A 21242-nucleotide genomic window follows, 5' to 3' on the forward strand; every position below is an offset into this window, starting at 1 on the left:
AGCATAGGGTTTGTGGGAATTGTGAATAATTGTATATACAGTGACAAGGAGTACCAAAGAGATGAGAGTAAGCCGGCACAGATCTCGGTTATATATTTGTATAGCAGACCTATACACAATGTGACCTGATTACCGTACGTCTCCAACCGAATCCGGAAATTGCACAAAAGAATAAGAGAGCTGTTCACTTATCCCCACCCTCGATCAAATCATGATGCAAAATTGAATTTTGAATATTAAGTTGAAAATGTTAATATTTGATAATTGTTTGGGGGGTAAACGTTTGTATTAATGCACATGCAGGACGTATGGAGGAAAGGTTATCTTTGTGGAATGATGAGATATTGCCTGGAAATCCCCTAAACAATGTGAGCACGACATAAACCAGAGTTTTCTTCAGATGTATGTATGGCCATGCTGACAAAACATTTCACCATGTGAAACTTTATACAGGGTTGTGTTCGGAGCATTTAGCTCATAAATTTGTGATATTTCTAATACAAGCCTTTCCCGTGCATGCACGGTTGAGGTCCCAAAATTAACGACAGCTAAGTTACATATATGCATTTTAGTGTACAACCATTTTAGGCCTACCCATGCTGGGTGGGAAGGCCGTATCCCGCTGAGCAGGTTGCCTGCTGAGCATTAACTTGTTGAACAACTAAAAACAGAGAATCTCGTCCATCAGTTTCAGAACTCTATATACCCCACATGTTTTATAGCAGTTTAGCGCTAACTATTGTCGCCTATAGACTGTCCCCCAGTTCCGGGTTTAAGGCCACCCTCCCCCTTCACACAAGAGCTATTCAGTCAAGCGGATAGCAGAGAAATGTGTATAATGGTGGGGGTTGGGGCGTGGCTCTGCTCTTTTGGAGTTGTGTAACGGTATACAGAAAGCAAATCTTAGGCCCATTCGTCATAGCGCTTTGAATGTTATTTTGCGTAAAGCCGTGGCTTGTAGCCAAAAGCATGAATCATTCCGTCTTCGGACAAAAATATAAAAAAGTGCGATAAATTCCGTGAATAAGATAGAATCTATATACGCTTAATATACAATTAAAATTGAAGACAAACTCGTGCTGAAGGCACGTACTCTGTGATTGGGATTTATTCGTCACCCTATAGGACATGCGCCCAATACAATATCACGGTTACTTACATGTTGTATTGTACGTATGATAGGCCTGTTGATACCTGTACACACAACCTAGAGGATGGTTTTATCCATATTCCATGCGGTATGCCGTTGTCATGCTCAGGAGCTGTTTGTGAGGTTGTTATATTGTCAGAGATTTGAGGCTTTTAACAAATCGGTTGTTTTATTTGATTTATCTTGTCATTATTGACAAGATGATTCAGTTTACAAAGATGGATATAAATAAGATACACAAAACTATTTGATGGTTGGTTACATTTAGAGACCAACAACATTAATGGACGATAGACGAGTCATAAAATTGACACTCTATATTTGTTAGTCACATAGCTAAAAGTGAAGTGAATTAAATCAGACTACCAACAATGAAATGCCGCAAAAAATGTTTAATTTTCAAGTTGGACAATTCTTTTTTTATATATTTTTCACTTTTAGATAGAAGAAAGGAAAAAATTTTGACGACGTGGTATGGTTTTGCCGTACAAGCTTCTCTGATAGTAGCTATAAACTAGGCTGAAACCTTACCCAGTACATGATGTGCGAACGAGCGGCTGAGAATGGGCGCGTCCCCCGCCGTGCGGGACAACCCACAGACTGACGGCGCACTGGTATCACCCTGGGTCGGACACCTTGCAAAACCGGTTTGGTCACATCGCTCGATTGACAGGCGTGTATTGATATCTAAATGAGAAAAAATCTATTATGGCACTGCCTACTAAGGCTTGGAATAAAAGGTGTATAGACAGTGCGGGTTGCCTAAGGTGTGGTAGACTTCAGTTGTTGCTCAGCACACACGGGCATGACATCGCCTAAGTCAGGAATATACTAGAACTTCATCTGGACTATATTACCACAAAGTCACAAGTCCAAGAACGTTACGTGTTAGCAAAAGGTAAGGGAATCTGTTGACAAGTGTTCAGTAAGTAAAACATGATGTTTAAATTGGTGACTTGGACAATAACACTGTGGAGAATCTTGAATAGGACTCGAGCCTTCCCGATTTGTGTTCGGTTTTTACAGATCGGTAACTACTAATTTTTCACCGAGAAGGCAAAAAATTCCGACACTATATGGCATAAGTTTTCAGTTTCCCCTTTTTTTTTTACGGCTTTATTTTTATTTCCAGTCTCTGGATACAACACATGTATCAATATAATACACACCAGTGTATCGCTAGGCCTATCACTTTTATTTGGGCGATACCAGTAGGTCTACATGTATGTACAGTAGGTTATTGAGCTTGATCAGCATATATAAGCCTATGGGCCTACATATTCTGATTTTACTTTGCCCACATTTGTATAAATACCAGGGTATCGTACAATGTGCTGGTTACATCTTATTTGTAATAATTCGCAGGGAGCTAAATAATACTTCTTGGACAAATTCGTCTGTAGCTGTTTGACGGGGCCATATACCATTACATACAGATCCTTTATTTAAATATTCCCAAGAATATTTCCACCCCCCCTTTTTTTTGTAATATATACATTTAGATATTTCTGTTGTATACATGTAAATCTGGTTTGTAGTCTGTAGTCTATAGGCCTACGTGCCCTGTGCAAATTGTTAATTAAAATATAATAGCTACTGGAATCGCTATTACTTCATCAGGCCTTTGTAAAGTGACTGAGCTGATTAATTCTGGAGAAAAGTGTGAATTTGTTGCCCTGCATGGTCTCTCATTCTGGGAATAACCTGAAACCTTGTGATCGCCCAACCAGGAGCATAAACATGCGATACTCCATTCTCTCGGCTCTACCTTTGTTGGCCAGTAAATATTACGTGTATAAGGATGGTCCGTGAAAAGATACATGTATGTATCACTACATGTATTCTCAATTGATTTGTTTCGGAAGTGATCAAATCTTGGAGAAAGCCAGCAACCTTTCCATAAGTCCATATCCGTGACCTAGCAGGAAATCTCTTTTAAAAACTACCCTATGTATACAAGAGTGTAGGTCACTGACAAGGTAGGCCCGTACACATGTATATTTCTGACGTGTATATACAATAAGACAGTGATATACAATAGGTTTATGTGCACTGGATCCAGAGCTCACTTGCTTAATGTTCCTGGTGTGCTATCTAGGTAGGTATAGGTAGTGAAGAATTAAACCTGTGGAACATGGTTATGAAAACTATCCAGTCACGATTTCCAGATGTTTAGGGTAGTGTCAGGGCATGGAATAGCCGGCCTGCACATGTACATTGCATGGTTCTGTATAATTACCTTATCTGGTAAATATGCTTCGTGGGATGGGGTGGGTGCATGGTGTAGCCGCCTCTATTCAAAGCCCCTTGAAAGCCCCCCCCCCCCCCCCCACAACCACGCACACCCGCTGTTCATATACCTGTCTATCTACTAGCAGATTGACTGGTTACTCAAGTCTTAGGTAGGTGGGCCCATTTGTCAACACCAGTCCAAGTTAAGCTCTCAGTATTCCAGTAAATTTTTGGTGGATGTGATAGCCGTCTGGTATGTTCAGTTATTTATATGTAATGACTGTTATACCCCCAAAATTAAAATGTTGGCCTTGGATAATGTTAATGCTACACAAGTTACCCTGTATTCTTAACTATTTATATTTTCTTTTACAACCACTCTGCCAGTTTAAGATTCGATACCATGTAACTTGCCTGTGCCCTTTTCCACACACCTCAAACAGCCAATTTACCATACTAGGGTCAATGCTGACGGGAACTATTATTAAATATTATGTAATACATCTAAACACGCTAGACTGTATTTTGTATAATGACCATAGTTTTACTAGCCATTGACAAGATGAGCCTCAAGGAACCAAATTAGTGCATTGATGAACATCACTCATGAATCATTTTTAATGTTCTGATTTTTTTGTTTCCAGGGCATTGCGTTGCCCACCCGGAGTCTAAACATGACTCTGCCAGTGTTATCTGTGGTTGGGACCGTCCTGCTGCTGGCGGCATGGACCTCGGCCCAAATTCAGCGTAAGTTCTGTTCTATGTAATTACATCTTCTTTTGTTTATCAAATACATGTATCTCTTAACAATTATTTTAATAATTTTTGCCCAGTTATTTCTAGTACTTGAGACTGTTTAGTTGCCGTGTTTATCGATGTTTTACACATGTTTTTGTTAGTTGTCTCTTGTACATGCTGTAAATCTGACCCTGTTTTCATTGCAGCCTGTGATCCCCTGAACTCCAGCGGCGGGTCAGAGTTTCAAACGTTGTTTGTGTCCGTAGAGGAAGCAAGTGCTTTGGGTAAGATGGCTATTTAATCTAGTCATTAGAACAAAGTGTGATTTTGTCTATTCAACACACGTTAGCACTGACACACAGAATATTGTCTTGAACAACTTTAATCATATTTATGCAATGAATGAAATCCAAGAAAATGTCGTCTAACGAAACGCAAATTGGTGTGCTAAACCCTATCCATGAATTCACTAGTGTATTAGGTCTGGTTAAATTCGTGGCACAGATGGTATCTGATCAATTCCAACCTTGTACTGGAAATCCGAGCACCCCCTTCCCTTCAACTCTACAGTAATAAGCAGTCAAAAAGCACATGTGGGGTTGATTTAATTTATGAAATTCCGTGCCTTCCACCAATATGCTACAACTTGAGCTACTGTGCTCCGCTGGTTTCGCCCAATATCGAATTGACTGCATTGGTAAAATTGAGAAGTCTTAGTCTATGGCTTCGAATTAAAGGTTCATTGTTCATCTTGCAGCTTTAACCCAAGCCCAACAGAGTGGTTCAATGGATAAATATCGAGGGAGAATAGAAATTAGCGGAAGGATAAATGATAACATACAGCTGACTCTGCAAGACCAGAACGGAAGGGTTGGCTGTCTAGACAAATTCAGTATTGTTACTGGTAGTACTCCGGACGTTTTCTACCTCCAGCTTAAGGCAGGCGTGGATCGCGATGTAAGTATATCTGGATTTGGAGTGTGCTAGTTGCAGATTTTTTTCCCCTTCAAAACTATGAACATATTTTCATTTTACATACTTAGAAAGATGACTAAATATTTAAACGATGTGCTTTCCTAGCCTATGGGCATGTTTCATTCCGACTTTATACTTGTTTCTGCTTGTTTCAGGGTGCTACTGCATCAACATTAGACGACTTGGTTGCATATTACTGTACCATTCAGTGCAACACAGCTGGCAGAAACACTGTAAGTCGCCTCCTTGTTTTCATGTTCAGAACACAGCTTCCAGAAAGGTGTTGCATATCATAATTGTAACATTTTCTTAATTAAATTGGAATAGACAGTATCGAGCGGTATAAGACCACGCCAATATAAATTATCACCGGTAGAATAAATCTATTTTTTTTAAATGTTGAAAATTTTGGGAAAATGTGGATTATTCCTGCAGTTTGTCCTGTTGAAATTTACATGATCGGAAAGCCTTAAATACCAATAAAATCGGTGTTACCTAATTAAAAACAATATTTTATCCTCGGCATTTATCTAATATTTTACCTGTGTTTTTTGCAGATCTTCCTACCTGTGACGATTACAATTAAAGATATCAACGACAATCCGCCTGCTTTTGTTGATGCTCCCTACTCCAGAACGGTTAATGAGGTAAGTTGTTACAACAACAAATGATAGCGGTTGAAAGAATGATAAAATAAACGTGAAATTTGTTTTATTTTGATTCTTTTTAAGTATGGCTTTGCGGTGAGATTACCGATGAGGCGTTTTCTTTTAAGCTATGCATGTTTCTGCCTTATTCAGCTGACCCCAATTGGGACAACCGTGTTCAGAAGGATCTCTGCCACAGACAAGGATGGCGAAGGAAACAAAGAAGTGGACTTTACCTTTACCTCTAGTGTTGGAACACCAGTAAGTTCCTTTTTTGAATAGTTTATACATTCTTGATTTAGGTTTTTCTCTCAGACATCACGTAATAAAGTAGCTACTTTTTGACCATCAAGCAGTTTTGAAACAATTCTTATAGATGCTTTGTAATTGTCCATTACAAAGGTTTTTCATGGTTTTTGCCTGAAATCAATTGAAGAAATTTTTATACCAAAATTAATAATGGCATTTGGACAGTTTCTGAAGGATATCTGTATGTGTGTGTTACAGGGGGCGGACAAGTTTGCCATCGATTTGCCAAGGCAGGGATTTGTTACTGTTAGTGCTACTCTGGACTTTGAGACACTCTACTATCAGTACCAGACCGATACGTATAACCTGACCATAATGGGCAAGGTAAGCATGTACATGTGGCATTTGTCAGCTTGTCGCTTCACAAACTTTCCTGGCCACAGCTGTAATCAAGCGGAGGTGATATTAAACCATAATCCTCCATTCAGTCTTCCCCAGGTGTATCTGATGTCTGATCGTTCATTATGAAAACTATCCAGTGAATATTCCATTCCATTCCCTACAGGACACGGGGACACCGTCTCTGTCGGCTACCACACAACTTGTGATCACCCTAGAGGATGGCGATGATCTGGGTCCTATGTTTGTCTACACTGACTGTATCACCCACATCGGTCTCTATCCTATATGCATAGAACCAGAGCTCACAGCCAACGTTATTTCCAACACAGTGGTGAGTGAAATATTCGTAAGGTGTATCGACCAAAAGTATCTCTTTTTTTAATTATTCCTATTTGTATTTTAGCACTGATTACTGTGTATTGCGTGTACAATTGCCTGTGTGTAGTCACTTTAATAACTCGCCCGATCTTCCCGTGTTACAGCCTGCGGGTGGAATTGTCCAAACTTACCCATTAACTGGTAGGGTCACCGATCAACCAGTTGCCATCCGGGCCAGAGACCAAGATACCCTGAATGCAGCGATTGCCTTTTCCCTTGAAAGCAGTAAGTTAGGGGTCCTCTGTTGTGAGTGAGTGAGTGCTTGGGGTTTAACGTCGTACTCAACAATTTTTCAGTCATATGACGACGAGTCCTCTGTTGTGACAAATTGTAACCGTTATATTTACGTACATGGGGAGGGAGGGGGGAAAAGCCAGCACAATTTAACGTGATTTCTATTTTTGTTTCAGCGGACTTTTCCACCTACTTTTCCTTGTCAACACCAACAAAGGACTCTGTAGGCGGTGTAGATTTTTATGAAGTAAACCTGATTCAACAACAAGCAATTGACCGAACGATAACAAAGGAATTCTTTCTGATTATTAGGGTAAGTTTCTGTCAGGAATGCCCCATTCCCAACCCCCCAACGCCCCTCCAAACGACATATAACCAAACTACATATAACCAAACTACATATAACCAAACTACATATAACCAAACTACATATAACCAAACTACATATAACCAAACCACATATAACCAAGCCGATATCCAGTTTTATACTAGAAAATACGTAATGTGTGTGGGCTCAGTTACATTGTACCCATTTGTGTAATTTTTAGGCAGAAGAACAGACGACAAACCGCCGTTTTGCCACCACGAGAATAAGCGTTACTGTGAGTCCATCCAACCGTTTTGCACCCACGCTGAGCACCAACACTATTGCATTTACGGGCTATGTGCAGGAGAATGCCCAAGTTGGGACGATGGTCACTAATCAAGCCAGAGATCAAGTGCTCAAACTGACTGTCCTGGATCAAGATGTGGTAAGCCTTTTTGCCATGAACAACCAAATTTGAACCAGTACATGCATGTAATTGAAATTGACCAAGACATCCAGCGTGTGTTGACCAGGTTTTGATTCACTTGTGCTTTTATTGATTTTCGTTTTTCAGACTGCGGGAGATTCTCCGGGCACATATGACCTCTCAATTGTCGGTCCCTCCCCATTCGCCGTGTCATCCGATGGATTTGTAAGCGTGGCCAGCAGTGTTCTGGATTATGAAACCACCCGGCAGTACACACCTGTGGTGAGCGCATTTGTCTTACCCACTTATAGTTCTACAAGGCTGGCTTATTACAGATTGAACTACCTACCTTGTGCAAGTTATTCATGCTAAAATAGGAAAAAAGTAAGAATATTGTTCTAAAACGAATTTTGGTTCTTTTTTTTCAGGTTATGGTGCGCGAGACGGACACGACTGATCGGCTTAGCTCTTCAGTGACTCTCACCATTAATGTGCTAGATATGAACGATTATGCGCCAGTCTTTCCACAGGGAGGCTACAGTAGTAGCATTCCGGCCCGGGACTACAGCACTGCTGGAAGCCGTCAAGTCACGACAGTGAGTTTTCTTCTAACGTACAATATAATTCCTATGATTTATTTTTATTTTTTTTGACCAGAAGTGAGAAATGCAGTTTAAAGACAAGACCCCGTTGATGAAATTAGATCTGACCACTGTTTGTTACATGTGCAGGTTCTGGCTACAGACTCGGACTCGGGGCTTAATGGTCAGATCACCTATTCCATCACCTCTGTCACTAATGGTGGAGCAGGGAAATTCGCCATCAGTGATATCCCCAACAATAATGGAGCTACAGTCAACGTCATTGGCTCGGTCACTAGGGGTGAACAGTATGCACTTACCATTAGAGCTACAGACAAGGCTACTGTTGGAAAGCTGTAAGTTCTCTTCATATTTTTCCGAAAAGCAAAAAACAAAAAAACTGAAAGTTGCATATGGTCAAAGATTTGTTGAACGTGCTGAAATACCAACGATTTCAACTCCTGATTTGCGTTATAGGTAACAGGTATTTGTATTGTTTTTATGTTAGGAGTGGAGAGACTGTGCTTGTGGTTGATGTGGTTGCTGATGGAAACACTCCTCCTCAGATAGGTGCCAGTCGGTATGATGTCTTTGTCAGCGAAGGTGTCCCTGTTGACTCTCGGATATTCAGTATTCCGGTGGGTGCTAACATATCAGTTTTTGTACTTTAAATGTAATAATTGTAGTTTTGCCGATTATATTTAAATAAACTACATTTAAGAATTCAGTTGGGGCACATATTGAAATCATTAGTATTAGTATTATTAGTATTATTATTATTAGTGCACTTTTTGAAGTTCCAACATTATCATTTGCTTTCCGTGAAAGTACATGCTGCACTTTTCCCCCCAGGCCACTGATGAAGATGGAAACTCTCTCAGCTATCTTATAAGCAGTGGCAATTTGGCGGGAGACTTTGCCATTAGCGCTAGGTAAGATATCAAAACTTTTCTTCATTTGGCAAACTTTATTTCTGATGATTAAATATGTTCATCAGTCATGTGTACAGGTGTCAAAGTACTCTGCTTTTTCCTTCAGTGGAGAAATAACCAACATCGATACTTTGGACCGTGAAACGATTGCATCCTACTCTCTTGTCGTGCTTGTCCGGGATAATGCCTCACCACAAGGGGTAAGTCTGTCTACCATATTTGTCCATTCTCAGTGTTCAGGATGTTAGACACCACAAGGGGTAAGTCTACCATATGTGTCCATTCTCCTTGTTCAGGATGTTCGACACCACAAGGGGTAAGTCTGTCTACCATATTTGTCAATTTTCCTTCAGGATGTTCGACAGTTTTGTGAAACGGGTCCACTTTTAGCACTTTTTTTCATTTTTCCAATTTGCATCTTTTGTTTCAAGTTCTCGTGAATACAGCATTATAAAGATGGTCTTGAAGCATTCATTTGTTCTTTCTCTTCTCTTCTGCAGTCTGCATCGACTACTGTGAGCATATTTGTGACCGACATTAACGACAACAGCCCCAGGTTTAGCCCATCAACATACAGGTTCTCTGTACAGGAAGGACTGGCCGATGTTCTCGTGGGAACAGTTACAGTAAGCCATTACTTCTGCCTGTTACTTTCCCTTCCAGTTTAATACATGTAGATATTGGCTACACATATTTAGATGACAGATGCTTCTTGGTTAATTATTTCCCTTCGTTTTTAGGCGACTGATGCTGATCAGCAGAACACCGATCGTTCAGCCATAACCTACCCGCCCCTGGCATCATCAAAGTAAGTATTTATTCTTTTTGTTTTTCTCGTTTCTTGTTTTCATGAAATACAGTTGTCTTGCTCTCATCATTTATAGTGATAGGAACTACTTGTGATGACCTGTTAAATTTGTTCTCCCTTTCTTTTTGGCAGGTTTCGCATCGAATCCGACACTGGCAATATTTTACACCGTGTTGGTCTGGACTATGAGACCGAGCGTACACACATCCTGACGGTGGTCGCCAGTGACTTGGCCTCAGACGTGCGCTCTTCAACCGTCTCCGTGACGATCAGTGTTGTGGATGTGGCAGACTATGTTCCTAGATTTGTGCCCGTTGTCTACCAGGCGGTTGTGCCGGAGAACCAAGCAAATCTTTTTTGTTACTATGGTGGTCTGTAAGTAAACCCATTCAGCTGGTTGATGTGTGTTAGCTATGTTTTTTTATCTTTAAATCGTACATTATTGCTAGTTTTTTCCTTTTGCATATTTGACAGGCTGGGTTTGAAAACTCCTCTAAATTTATTTTTTTCTCATCTCCTCCTTCCAGGCTGTTGATCAGGACACCCAGAAAAGTGTGGGAGTACAAGTTCTTGACTGGAGATCATCGTTTCTTCAGTCTTCAGTCTGATGGGACAATTCGTACAGCGCAAGCACTTGACTACGAGACCATTAATGTATACGTTTTCCAGGTGGACCACTGTAGATGGGGAGAATTCTAACATAGCCGCAGCTACAGCCACGTCTCCGTCAGAGTACAGGTAGGTTACAAGCTACACGTTAAACGCAGTTAGTCCTTTGTTTTAAATAAGGTATTTATTTTTCTCTTTGCTCGACCTTAATTCTTTTGTTCTGTTTAAACTATTAAGGAGTTGTACACTTTCAGGACCAAACGACTTTTCCACCTGTGATTGGTTCCATACCTGGTGGGATAATTCGTCTGGAGTCGGCACCCGTTGGTAATGAACTTGTTCAGGTGACAGCCACAGATGGTGACCCCACCGGTAAGCTCCCGTTCTTCTGCGACCACCCACCCACCCACATGCAATTCATCTTGGTAATGTATTGCGGAAATATATATATATATATATATGATTATATATATATATACTGAATTGCTCACACTTTGATACACAAGTGGTTAAAGCATCTGTCAACACCGGATTCTTTCATTGTATGACTCCATTATCGGCAGAAAGGTGGTAGGCATACTAGCACACATGTTCCATTGTGTGTAAAGCGTGACATGTATAGGTTCGTTCCGATCTGGGGGCAGTGGAAATAGCTTAAATGTAGTATTGTGCTGCAAAGATCCATCATTTAGGACCCATATAAGGTACGATTTTAACCCCAAAACCCTGCCTTTTATGTGTACGAGATCTCCGTGGGCGAGGTAGTTCTTGTAAAAACACCAAATAAAATTTGTCGCACCGTTTTTGTTTTTTTTTTTAAAGAACACGGACAACAGCAGGATTCGGTACAGCATTGTCAGTGTCAACCCAGTTAGTGGAGGCGACCTGTTCTATATTGGCCCCGAGTCTGGTCGGCTGGTCATCCGCTCTCCACTGACTAGTGATGCCAACAGACCGTCCCAGTATCAGGTGAGCATACTGTCAAAATGTCAAATTTTAATACCAACAATATTCGACCTGGATTCTTTTTTTTCATTCCTACAAAATCGAGTGTTGTAAAACATTGAAGCGATTAACATGCTGTAACATCACCTTGCGTAATTTTATGTATTTCTTATGTCCGACAGATCAGCATTCAGGCTGAAGACTTGGGTACCCCGCCACTAACGGGCAACTCGGTGGTAACTCTTGTGGTCCAGAGAAACCGATACGCCCCAGTTTTCTCGCCATCAAGCTTCTCAAAAACCATTCAACACACCTTTCCAGTAGGAAGTGAAGTACTGTCTGTTAAGGCCTATGACAACGATACTGTGGTAAGACTGGCCTATGCCTTCCACATTAGACACAATGGATTTGATTATTGAGTTTCACGTGAACGTCCTGCAATCTTCATATTCCTCTTAAATACATGTATTATTGCAGCTAAATTTCTGACCTGTTGTGCAAAAAATAAAGCTGGTGCATAACATGAAGTTGAACATATGATCGTGATCGCAAACGAAATTGTTCTCGGATCAGCTGTTAATTTGTTGTATTTTAGACACCATATGGCGATTACGATTTCTCCATGAACCGTGTGGGAAATGGACCAGAGTACTTTGATGTTAGCCAGGCTGGCCAGATCACGTTGAAGAAGGACTTAGTGGCTGATTCCGCTCTGGTCTATACTGTAAGTGACTTTCCCCTATTTGTTATGGCTTTTGATCTGCATCTTTCCCCCAAAGGTTTTCTCAGCAACAGTGCTGAAGTTTTAAAGTTTAGGAATTTATTCCTTCATCTGGCTTTCTCGCTTCAGATGGAGGTTGTGGTTACTGACAAGGGAGGCCTATCGGACACTGCTTCTGTGACAATAACCGTAGAGAGAAATCTGAACTCCCCAGTGTTCGTGGGCAGTGGCCAGTACAGTGTTACTATAGTGGAAAACTTCCCACTGGCAACACCTGTTGTTCAAGTGTCGGCCAGGGACCAGGATTTAACTGTAAGTAGTTTCACAATATGATGCGACTAGTTGAAAATTGCTTCCTTTTTCTGATCATTTGGCTAACCTGTGTCCCCTCTTACATAGGCTCCTCACAATACGGTGGTGTTCAGCATTACATCAGACAGTCGTTCTCAAGAGTACTTCACCATCAACAACCAGGGAGAAGTCATGCTGAAGAAATCACCTACTTTGGACCGCACCATAACCTTCTTCCAGGTCAGTAACAACAAGCACAAACCAATCATTTTGTTGTAGAAATTTTTTGTTTCTTCCAATGCTATGAATTTAATTTGCTGCAATTTGTGCTTATTTCCTTTTTTTTTTTTTTGCAGATGACGATAGGTTTAAGAGATGCGGGTCTTCCAGCCCCACGAATTGCCAACAGCCAAGCTAGTGTCTTGGTGAACATCTCCCGTAATTCTGCATCCCCGCTGTTTTTCAACCAGACGTACGAGGCAACCATCGACGAGAACGTGGCCACGGGGTTTTCTGTAATCAAAGTATCTGCTGTGGACACCGATCAAGATGTAAGTGGGCTTCACTGACCAAAGTTTTTTTGTTGGGGGGGGGGGGGGGGGGTAAATTGTCGTCACCGGAATGTTTTATCCATGGATTATGCCTTCCATATATGTTATGTTTTTTTTTTTCCAGCCTCAGTTCAACCAAGTAAGCTATGAGGTGATTGGGGATGATACAGCTGGTAATTTCTTTGCCGTCGATGCCAATGGTCAAGTCACAACAAAGGCTGATTTGAGACTCGAACCCACAGACGAATATTTTGTAGGTTATTTTTTTCCTTTTTTCCCTAATACTGCATGAAATCTTTCTTAAATTTCCAAAACCATGATTGGATTACATTCAAATATGTATTTTCCTTTGTTTTAATTGTTGTAGCTGCGTATTCGTGCCAATGACAATGGATCTCCACCTCGCAGCGCAGAAGCCGTGGTGAAGATCAACGTGCGCAGGAACTTCCAAGCTCCTCAACTCAATCAGAACAGCTATAGCTTCCAGCTGATGGAGACCTTTCCAGTGGGAAATGTTTTCTTGACCATATCTGCAACAGACACAGATGCCCAGGTACTACCTGGTGTAACGTGCTGACTGAGAAATCTGCAATAATTGTACTGGTTTTTATTTCCTGATTTGCAACATACGGTGTGGACATACGATATATTCATATATATATAATGTTCATCGATCACCTCATTTCCACATATTTCTGGGGCCTCCGTGGCTCAGTTGGTTAGCGGGCTAGCGCAGCGCAATGACCCAGGAGTCTCTCACCAATGCGGTCGCTGTGAGTTCAGCTCATGCTGGCTTCCTCTCCGGCCGTACGTGGGAAGGCCCTCAGCAACCTGCGGATGGTCGTGGGTTTCCCCCCGGGATCTGCCCGATTTCCAACCACCATAATGCTGGTCGCCGTCGTATAAGTGAAATATTCTTGAGTACGGCGTAAAACACCAATCAAATAAATAAATTTCCACATATTTCTGACAACTGACGGAAAATATGCAAAAAGGGGCTTAGTAAATATAAAATATGCCTCCAAAAATTTCTTAACTATGCTGTTCGCTTTATTTTCTTACGTTTCCTTTTAAATGATTTGTATGAACGATTCAAAATGATCTTTCTATTTCTTGCTGTATCATCCCTTTGTTAATTTTTACTTTTCAGCCCCCAAATAATGTTGCTCATTTTGAGATAGTGAGTTTTGTACCCCCAGCTGAGGAATACTTCAGGATAAACAGTGTGACGGGTGAGCTCTCCCTTATCCGTTACCTGTTTGATGATCCTAACGGCACAAACGTATATCAGGTATGTCTATGATTTCCTTTGTCCTCTTTTCCAAATTTTTCTAGGCATGGTATGGTTTAACTTACTTCTAGACCACCCCAAACTACTGGACTGGGAAATTTTCTGTTTTCTTTTTGCAGTTCCGTGTGCGTGCATATGACTTGGGCAGCCCGCGCTTGACCAGCAGCGAGGCGCCCGTCAACATTGAGGCGTTGAGAAACCTGCATGCTCCAGCCTTTGTCAGACCCTACACCCAGGAGATTCCCTATGATGAGGCCGTCGGCACCTCTGTTTTAACCGTATCTGCCTCGGACAGTGACCCCCAGGTTAGTGCTGGCCACACACCTTACACACACTTTTTGAAAAATTGTTATCAGAGTTCATTTGTTCACATATACAATAATATCCAAAGTGAGTTAAAGGATTAAAGATTCTTTTTAAATGTGTGTGTGCTTTTTTTTAAATTTCCACCCCACATGCTCTGAGCTTTTTAGTTTCCATTTCATACATAAACCATTTCTTTTAACCCAGACTCGGTATGGCATCGTGAAGTACAGGATTCTGGGAGATGACACGGCTCCGAACTTCTTCAGCGTTGACCCTACTTCGGGAGAAATTACACTGGGTGCCTCCATTCAGACAGATATATTGACGAATTACAAGGTGCCTATGTTCACACATCTCCTTATACTAAATGAAACACATTTTTCTTGAAACAAGAAACCAGTACCATTGTTTTTATTTTTAAATGAGAATGAAGTCAAATCTTTAAGCTTTAATACAAGGAACTGATTTTCATTTGTAAAGGCGAGTCTTGTTTGTTCTTTCCAGCTGAGGGTTGAAGCCTATGACAATGGACAACCTGCCAAGACGGATGTTACCGTGGTCAACTTCATTGTGAACCGAAATTTGTATTCACCAGTGTTTCAGAATTTGTTTTACTCTGTGAATATTTTTGAGACGCAGAGTTTGGTGGATAATATCCAGACTGTGATTGCTGATGACCAGGATTCTCAGGTCAGTTTTATTATAACAAAAATACGTTATTTTTTTCCTTGCATTTTTGTTTTCTTGCATTTTTGACACAATGCTGTAAGTATTTCGTGGCCTGATTTAAATTTTTCATGATTTCTTCCCAATTTTCACAGGCACCCTTCAATCAAGTGACATACTCCATTGAAGGCATTGGCCAGGCTCCAACATATTTTGGTATTCGGAACACTCTTAACCAAGGTGAAATATTTGTCCGACGGCCACTTACAGAAGACACTCTGTCAACAAGGCAGTACACGGTTAGTTTCATTAAGACATTCTGGAATGTCTGGGGTTTTTTTTTATTTTTTTTGTTTTGTTTTTAGACGTTTCGTGTCTTCCGTGGTCATGCCCAGTGTTCTTACAGCTCGATCTTCTCTTCCTTCCAGTTAACTGTTCGAGCCCGAGATGGTGGAAGTTCCAGCCTTCAGTCTCCTCAGCTGGCCCAGGTTCTGGTCAATGTCACCCGGAACTTGTACGCCCCACGCTTTATACAGCAGACCTTTTCCACAGAAATCTCCCTCACCCATCCCCCACAGTCCAGTGTTTTTACCTTATCCGCTGTCGACGACGACACTGCTGTAAGTCAAAATCTTTTTGTAGTACGTTTCATTTTTATATCCCTTCAGCGTAAACTTTTATTTCTGCAGTCTGCAATACTTGTGCACATTTGAATTCTCCCACGTCTTGCTGTTTACAGCCGATCTATAGTACGGTGTCCTACCAAATAACTGGTGATGATGGTGCCCAGAATCTATTCAGGATCGACGCCACGGGAACCATTTTCCTACTCCAGAGTATACAGTTTTCGGGTGTGACACAGTACAGGGTATGTACAATTTTTTTTACAACTGCATATTGACCCCGACGAGCCTCTACTTTCTAAGACATGATCAAAATTTATATCTTGTATCTAGCTCTTGTATATAGAACCCGGTTTTATAATTGTCCACAGGTCCGTGTGAGAGCTTTTGACGGAGGGTCACCACCAAAAGAGAACTTCCAGGTTGTGACGGTGTTGGTAAACAGGAACTTGTTCCAGCCAGCATTTAACCTGCCCATTGGTCCTGGATATACAGACTCGGTGGCCGTCAGAGAAACCATAGATTTCAGCTATTTGGTGTATGTGGTGAACGCGTCTGATCAAGATGCTTCCTCCCCTTACAACAGCATCCGCTACTCAGTAGTCGGGGACGGAGATGCCACGGATGTGTTTGGTGTGAACTCAGCCACTGGTGCCATCACCCTGAAGAGGCTGTTGCTGCAAGATCGCTCGGTGTCTACGTACGCTGTACGCGTCAACGCAGAGGACGGTGGCTCTCCCCCACTGGCAGCTGCACAGCAGGCACTTATCACTGTCAATGTCATCCGCAATCAGTTCACACCTTACTTTGTTCAGCTGCCGTACGATCGTTCTATCAGCCAGTCGATCGCCCAGGGTGCTCCTATTGTACAGGTTTCGGCTAGAGATGATGACAGCAGCTTTAACAACGTGCGTTATGAAATCATGGGAGATGGACCAGCCACGGTGTATTTTGGCATTAATGAATTCACCGGTGAGGTGAGGACAAAGTCTGTGCTCGCCTCTGATCCCACGACCAGTTACACGATCAGGGTTCGCGCCAGTGATGATGGGAACCCAGCTCTCAGCAACACGACCACCTTCACTGTGATAGTGGATAGGAACCTGAACAAACCGGTATTTACACTGCCCATCCAGGTAACGGTCACTATTCCAGAGACCCAGCAACCAGCAGATAGCTTCTATGTGGTCTCAGCCTCAGATGCTGACACCCAGATACCCTTCAACCAGGTGAATTACGAGATTGTAGGAGATGCTATCGCTCAGGAATACTTCACTGTGGATGCCAGCACGGGAGCAATCTCGGTTAAGAAGACCCTTACCGAGGATGCTCTGAGGAACGGCTACAGCTTAGATATCAATGCTTATGATCTAGGCGATCCCCGTAAAGATTCCGATGTGGACAAGGTGATTGTGGTCCAAGTGGAGCGAAATGCTAATGGTCCAATATTTGCTGGCTCTCCCTACACAAGGGAGCTTAGAGAGGATGCCCCACTGTCAGGAGCCATACCCCTTATTACGGTCACCGCCACTGATGCGGATAGAACGGTATGTCCATTTCGTATTTCCCCCTGATAGTATTCATTTTTCTAAACACCATATTACAACTGTCTTGGGCTCGCACCTCAAGCAGAGTTTCATCAGCATTTCTCAGGACAGCTGTTAAAAACCAGAAAACCTTATTTTTATCTATTTCAGAGCCCCTTCAACAAACTGAGCTACAGCATGGTTGGGGATTCTCCAGCAGAGCGGTACTTCTCCTTCAATGAATCTGATGGTTCAGTGCGTTTGGTTAATGACCTCAGGGATGGCACGGACCTTGCTTATACGGTAAGCACAACTCACCTTTCCATCTGTCCATTATACTGTGTTGGTGCAGGATTTGCATGGTTGCAATTCGTGCAGCAGACCTGTGTGCAAAATAGGGTTGAAGTCTGAGCTACACGATTCTCCTTTTTTTTTCTTTTTACAGCTTCGTATCCAGGCTAGAGATGGTGGGTCCCCACCACGTCTGTCCTATGGGATTGTGAACATTGTTGTGAAGAGAAACCTCTATGCCCCGGCCTTCAACCAGACTAGCTTTACCGGGCAGGTGATGGAGACGTACGACCTGAACTCCAGTCCGGACATCCTCACAGTATTTGGTGCTGACCGTGACTTCAGAGTGAGTACCAACAAGGATTTTTGTACTCCTTGCCTTGTGGCAAGCTGATTTAAACTATTACTAGGATCATGATTACAAATGCAGACATTCTGCGATGTTTTAAATCCCAAGCACTCACTTACTACATGCTTTTTGCAGGCACCTTACAACACAGTGCGTTACTACATAAGTGCTGCTGCGGGCAGTTCGCTGGGTCGTCAATACTTCAGCCTAGATCCGGTGACTGGTGCACTCAAAGTGCGACAACCCCTGACTGGTGATACCACTACAACCTACTCGGTAAATGCATGTGCATTCTTATTGTTTTCTTTTTGTTCAATTGAATTGAATATGGTGGCAATTTCAAATAGATACATTTCGTGGTAGATTTTAAAATAAAATTGTGTAATTAGTATTATAAAATGTCTGCTTAACTTCAGTTTGACGTGACAATCAATGACCTGGGAGACCAAAGAGGCGAGACAAGACTGTCCGGATCCAACTCCAGAGTGACCATCCAAGTGATCCGTAACCTGTTTGCACCGGAGTTCAGCGGCTTGCCCTACGAGACGACTATGAATTACACTGCTAACCAGGGTGACACTATCTTCACTCCGACTGCTTCAGACAGGGACACAGTGGTAAGCCCTTCTGGTCATATCTTGTCTGGTCTAGGCTAGCTGCTTTTGGACGGGTTTCCTCACGCATAGGCTACGTGGCCTACTCATGTGTTACGGGATCTAACATGTAGAACATAAATTGCATAACCTGTTCGGTGATTTTTGTTTTTAAAACACTTAAAAGATGTAAAACAGCTCTTCCTTGAAACTGTTGGCCCTAATTTTGGATGTCCATGTGGCAATTGTTTGAAACCAGTGCCATGTGTGAAGTTTTTGATTGTTTTTCAGGCGCCATTTAATCAATACACATACAGAATGGAACCAGATGGAGTATCATCTTTGTTCTTTAACATGCTGGATGCATCAACAGGCACCATCCGACTGAGGCAGAGCGTTATTGATGACAGTGCCCTTCAATACCGGGTATGCAGCCTTCTCTACTCGTTACTGGCTCTAGCAGTTTTTGCAGTCGTTTGGTTTGTTATTTAATTTTGCTACATTCGTATTTGTGGCCCATGTTTGGTGTCACTTAATGTAAATTTTTGTTCTCCTTTCCAGGTGCGAATTGTGGTGGAAGATGGTGGCACTCCTCCGAAGACGAACACTGCCACAGCCACCATCAGTGTTAACCGGAATCTGTTTGCTCCGGTCTGGGAGGGGTCCCAATCTGTGGTAACGGTCACCGTGGACGAGACCATGAAGCCTGGGTCGGGAGTGTACACTCTACGAGCAACAGATAACGATCTCCGCGTAGGTTTTTACTGTTTTCTTTGACGTTTTAATTTTCACATATCCCATGTAGAAAAACTTCTTCTTTTTCTACGATTGGTATAAACCTATTATATTATTACAGGTCCCAGCTAACATCGTGAGATACCAGCTCCAGGGTCAGTCCGAGCAGTTCAGTGTTGATCAGTACACCGGTCAGGTATCTGTCCGCAGGCCGCTGACAGACTACCCCAGCAGCTCTTACCAGGTAAACAACCTTCCTCTTATTTATAGACTGATCACATTTCAATTGAGAATTTTCATAAATGCTGCTAGAGAAAATGAGGTATCATTTTTCTCTCCTACCTCAATTCCTATCATTTGTCTCGTTCACAGCTGGTGGTTGTAGCCAGAGATGAAGGACTACCAAATTCCTTGAGGAGTACCCCTCTGCAGTTAAACATCAATGTCAACAAGAACAATTTCCCCCCAGTGTTCTACTTGGAACCCTATGCCAAAATTGTTAGAATGGATCTTCCTCAGTTTTCATCAGTCATTGATGTGTATGCCAATGACTCGGATTCTTCCGTAAGTATCTTAACCAGTTGCACTAAATGTTTAAACCTTGATTTGCTTTTTTTAATTTAAAAAAATCATTTTGTCTTAATTGTTTTTTTTTTTTTATTATTATTAGACAACCTTCAACACAGTGGAGTATGCTATCGTGGGCGACAGTCAAGCTATGTCTATGTTCTCAATCGACTCGTCTTCTGGTCAGATTCAACTCCGCCAGCCATTGGTCAATCCCCAGGAAACTTACGATGTAAGTTGCAGTCGTTTAGTCTTTCATTGTCTTGGTTTTGGAGTTTTTTTATTTCTTTTTTATGAAGATATGTGCTGTGAAGTAATGGTTTGTGTTCTTCTTATAGCTTGTGGTTACAGCGTCTGACAAAGGCAGTCCCCCAAAAGAGGATGTAACGCTCGTAACGGTTTCCATCAGTACGAACCTAAACGCCCCGCGCTTTGTCACAGTCTCTCAAACCATTACAATCCTGGAAACGCAGACGCTTGGAGATACATTATTCACACTTCAGGCTGAAGATGCAGACTCTTTGGTAAGAACGATTTTCCAAAATTTGTACTTCTATCTTACCCATCCTCCTCCTCATTGTCGATCCTGTCTAATGGGTACTTTGCTGACCATTTAACTCTGGATTTACCTCCTTTTTTCAGTCTCCTAGTGATCAGGTGTCCTTCTTCCTCACTGGAAACACCGAGGCTCAAAATTACTTTACTGTAAATCAGTTCAGTGGAGAGATATCCCTAACACGCTCTGTGTTAGATGACCCGAACAGATTAACAACCCAGAGCTATACGGTATGTACCTTGTAGAAATAACTGGCCCTATGTATTTGATATCTCGTTTTCTTTATTAGCTAATTTTCTCCGCCATAGGCCATCTATACAGTTAGTCTTTCCTTTTTATCCAACAGCTAAATTTCCGTTGTGAGGACCGAGGCTCCCCAGTTAACCAGTGCACAAATCAGTTAACCCTCAACGTGAATGTCAACAGGAATCTCAACACACCTGAATTCTCCGGTTTGCCTTACCAAAAAACAATCCCAGAGACCTCTCCTACAGGAACGTCTGTTGTCCAAGTCACATTGTCTGACCGCGATACTGTGGTGAGTCACTTATTAGAAATGTTA

At 42.0% G+C, this 21242-nt stretch overlaps 2 protein-coding genes across 2 annotated transcripts in view; both read left to right on the forward strand.

The window, feature by feature from the left end:
- The first annotated feature begins 1927 nt into the window (after positions 1 to 1927).
- LOC135461776 (cadherin-99C-like) lies at positions 1928 to 12033 on the forward strand. The gene is made up of 25 exons (XM_064739005.1): positions 1928 to 2048; positions 4027 to 4129; positions 4327 to 4404; positions 4878 to 5077; positions 5251 to 5328; positions 5653 to 5742; positions 5896 to 6003; positions 6250 to 6375; positions 6557 to 6724; positions 6876 to 6996; positions 7182 to 7318; positions 7554 to 7757; positions 7887 to 8021; positions 8168 to 8335; positions 8471 to 8676; positions 8829 to 8958; positions 9173 to 9252; positions 9359 to 9452; positions 9753 to 9878; positions 9993 to 10060; positions 10193 to 10435; positions 10588 to 10714; positions 10924 to 11094; positions 11492 to 11638; positions 11797 to 12033. The coding sequence occupies exons 2-25, from the start codon at positions 4057 to 4059 to the stop codon at positions 12031 to 12033; spliced, it is 3315 nt and encodes a 1104-aa protein (XP_064595075.1). The 5' UTR covers positions 1928 to 2048; positions 4027 to 4056.
- LOC135480856 (uncharacterized) overlaps positions 11849 to 21242 on the forward strand; it is a 48352-nt gene continuing 38958 nt past the window's right edge. The window contains exons 1-27 of the mRNA XM_064760787.1: positions 11849 to 11982; positions 12210 to 12338; positions 12465 to 12647; positions 12735 to 12866; positions 12983 to 13177; positions 13302 to 13430; positions 13545 to 13730; positions 14328 to 14468; positions 14588 to 14773; positions 14979 to 15110; positions 15279 to 15464; positions 15596 to 15739; positions 15869 to 16060; positions 16180 to 16308; positions 16435 to 17610; positions 17761 to 17892; positions 18035 to 18226; positions 18365 to 18505; positions 18646 to 18846; positions 19114 to 19248; positions 19384 to 19575; positions 19679 to 19801; positions 19930 to 20121; positions 20228 to 20356; positions 20463 to 20648; positions 20767 to 20910; positions 21027 to 21218. Of these exons, the coding sequence (XP_064616857.1) occupies positions 12237 to 12338; positions 12465 to 12647; positions 12735 to 12866; positions 12983 to 13177; positions 13302 to 13430; positions 13545 to 13730; positions 14328 to 14468; positions 14588 to 14773; positions 14979 to 15110; positions 15279 to 15464; positions 15596 to 15739; positions 15869 to 16060; positions 16180 to 16308; positions 16435 to 17610; positions 17761 to 17892; positions 18035 to 18226; positions 18365 to 18505; positions 18646 to 18846; positions 19114 to 19248; positions 19384 to 19575; positions 19679 to 19801; positions 19930 to 20121; positions 20228 to 20356; positions 20463 to 20648; positions 20767 to 20910; positions 21027 to 21218 (5172 nt within the window). The 5' untranslated portion in view covers positions 11849 to 11982; positions 12210 to 12236. The remainder of the gene's footprint in view (positions 11983 to 12209; positions 12339 to 12464; positions 12648 to 12734; positions 12867 to 12982; positions 13178 to 13301; positions 13431 to 13544; positions 13731 to 14327; positions 14469 to 14587; positions 14774 to 14978; positions 15111 to 15278; positions 15465 to 15595; positions 15740 to 15868; positions 16061 to 16179; positions 16309 to 16434; positions 17611 to 17760; positions 17893 to 18034; positions 18227 to 18364; positions 18506 to 18645; positions 18847 to 19113; positions 19249 to 19383; positions 19576 to 19678; positions 19802 to 19929; positions 20122 to 20227; positions 20357 to 20462; positions 20649 to 20766; positions 20911 to 21026; positions 21219 to 21242) is intronic.

The sequence above is a fragment of the Liolophura sinensis genome, chromosome 1, assembly GCF_032854445.1.
Source record: "Liolophura sinensis isolate JHLJ2023 chromosome 1, CUHK_Ljap_v2, whole genome shotgun sequence".
Lineage (NCBI taxonomy): Eukaryota > Metazoa > Mollusca > Polyplacophora > Chitonida > Chitonidae > Liolophura > Liolophura sinensis.

Coding starts and splice junctions, on each gene's coding strand:
- LOC135461776 (XM_064739005.1), top strand. CDS start 4,057: ATGACTCTGCCAGTGTTATCTGTGGTTGGGACCGTCCTGCTGCTGGCG. Junction 5,743..5,895: donor ACTCCAGAACGGTTAATGAG/GTAAGTTGTTAC, acceptor TGCCTTATTCAG/CTGACCCCAATTGGGACAAC. Junction 6,725..6,875: donor ACGTTATTTCCAACACAGTG/GTGAGTGAAATA, acceptor CCCGTGTTACAG/CCTGCGGGTGGAATTGTCCA.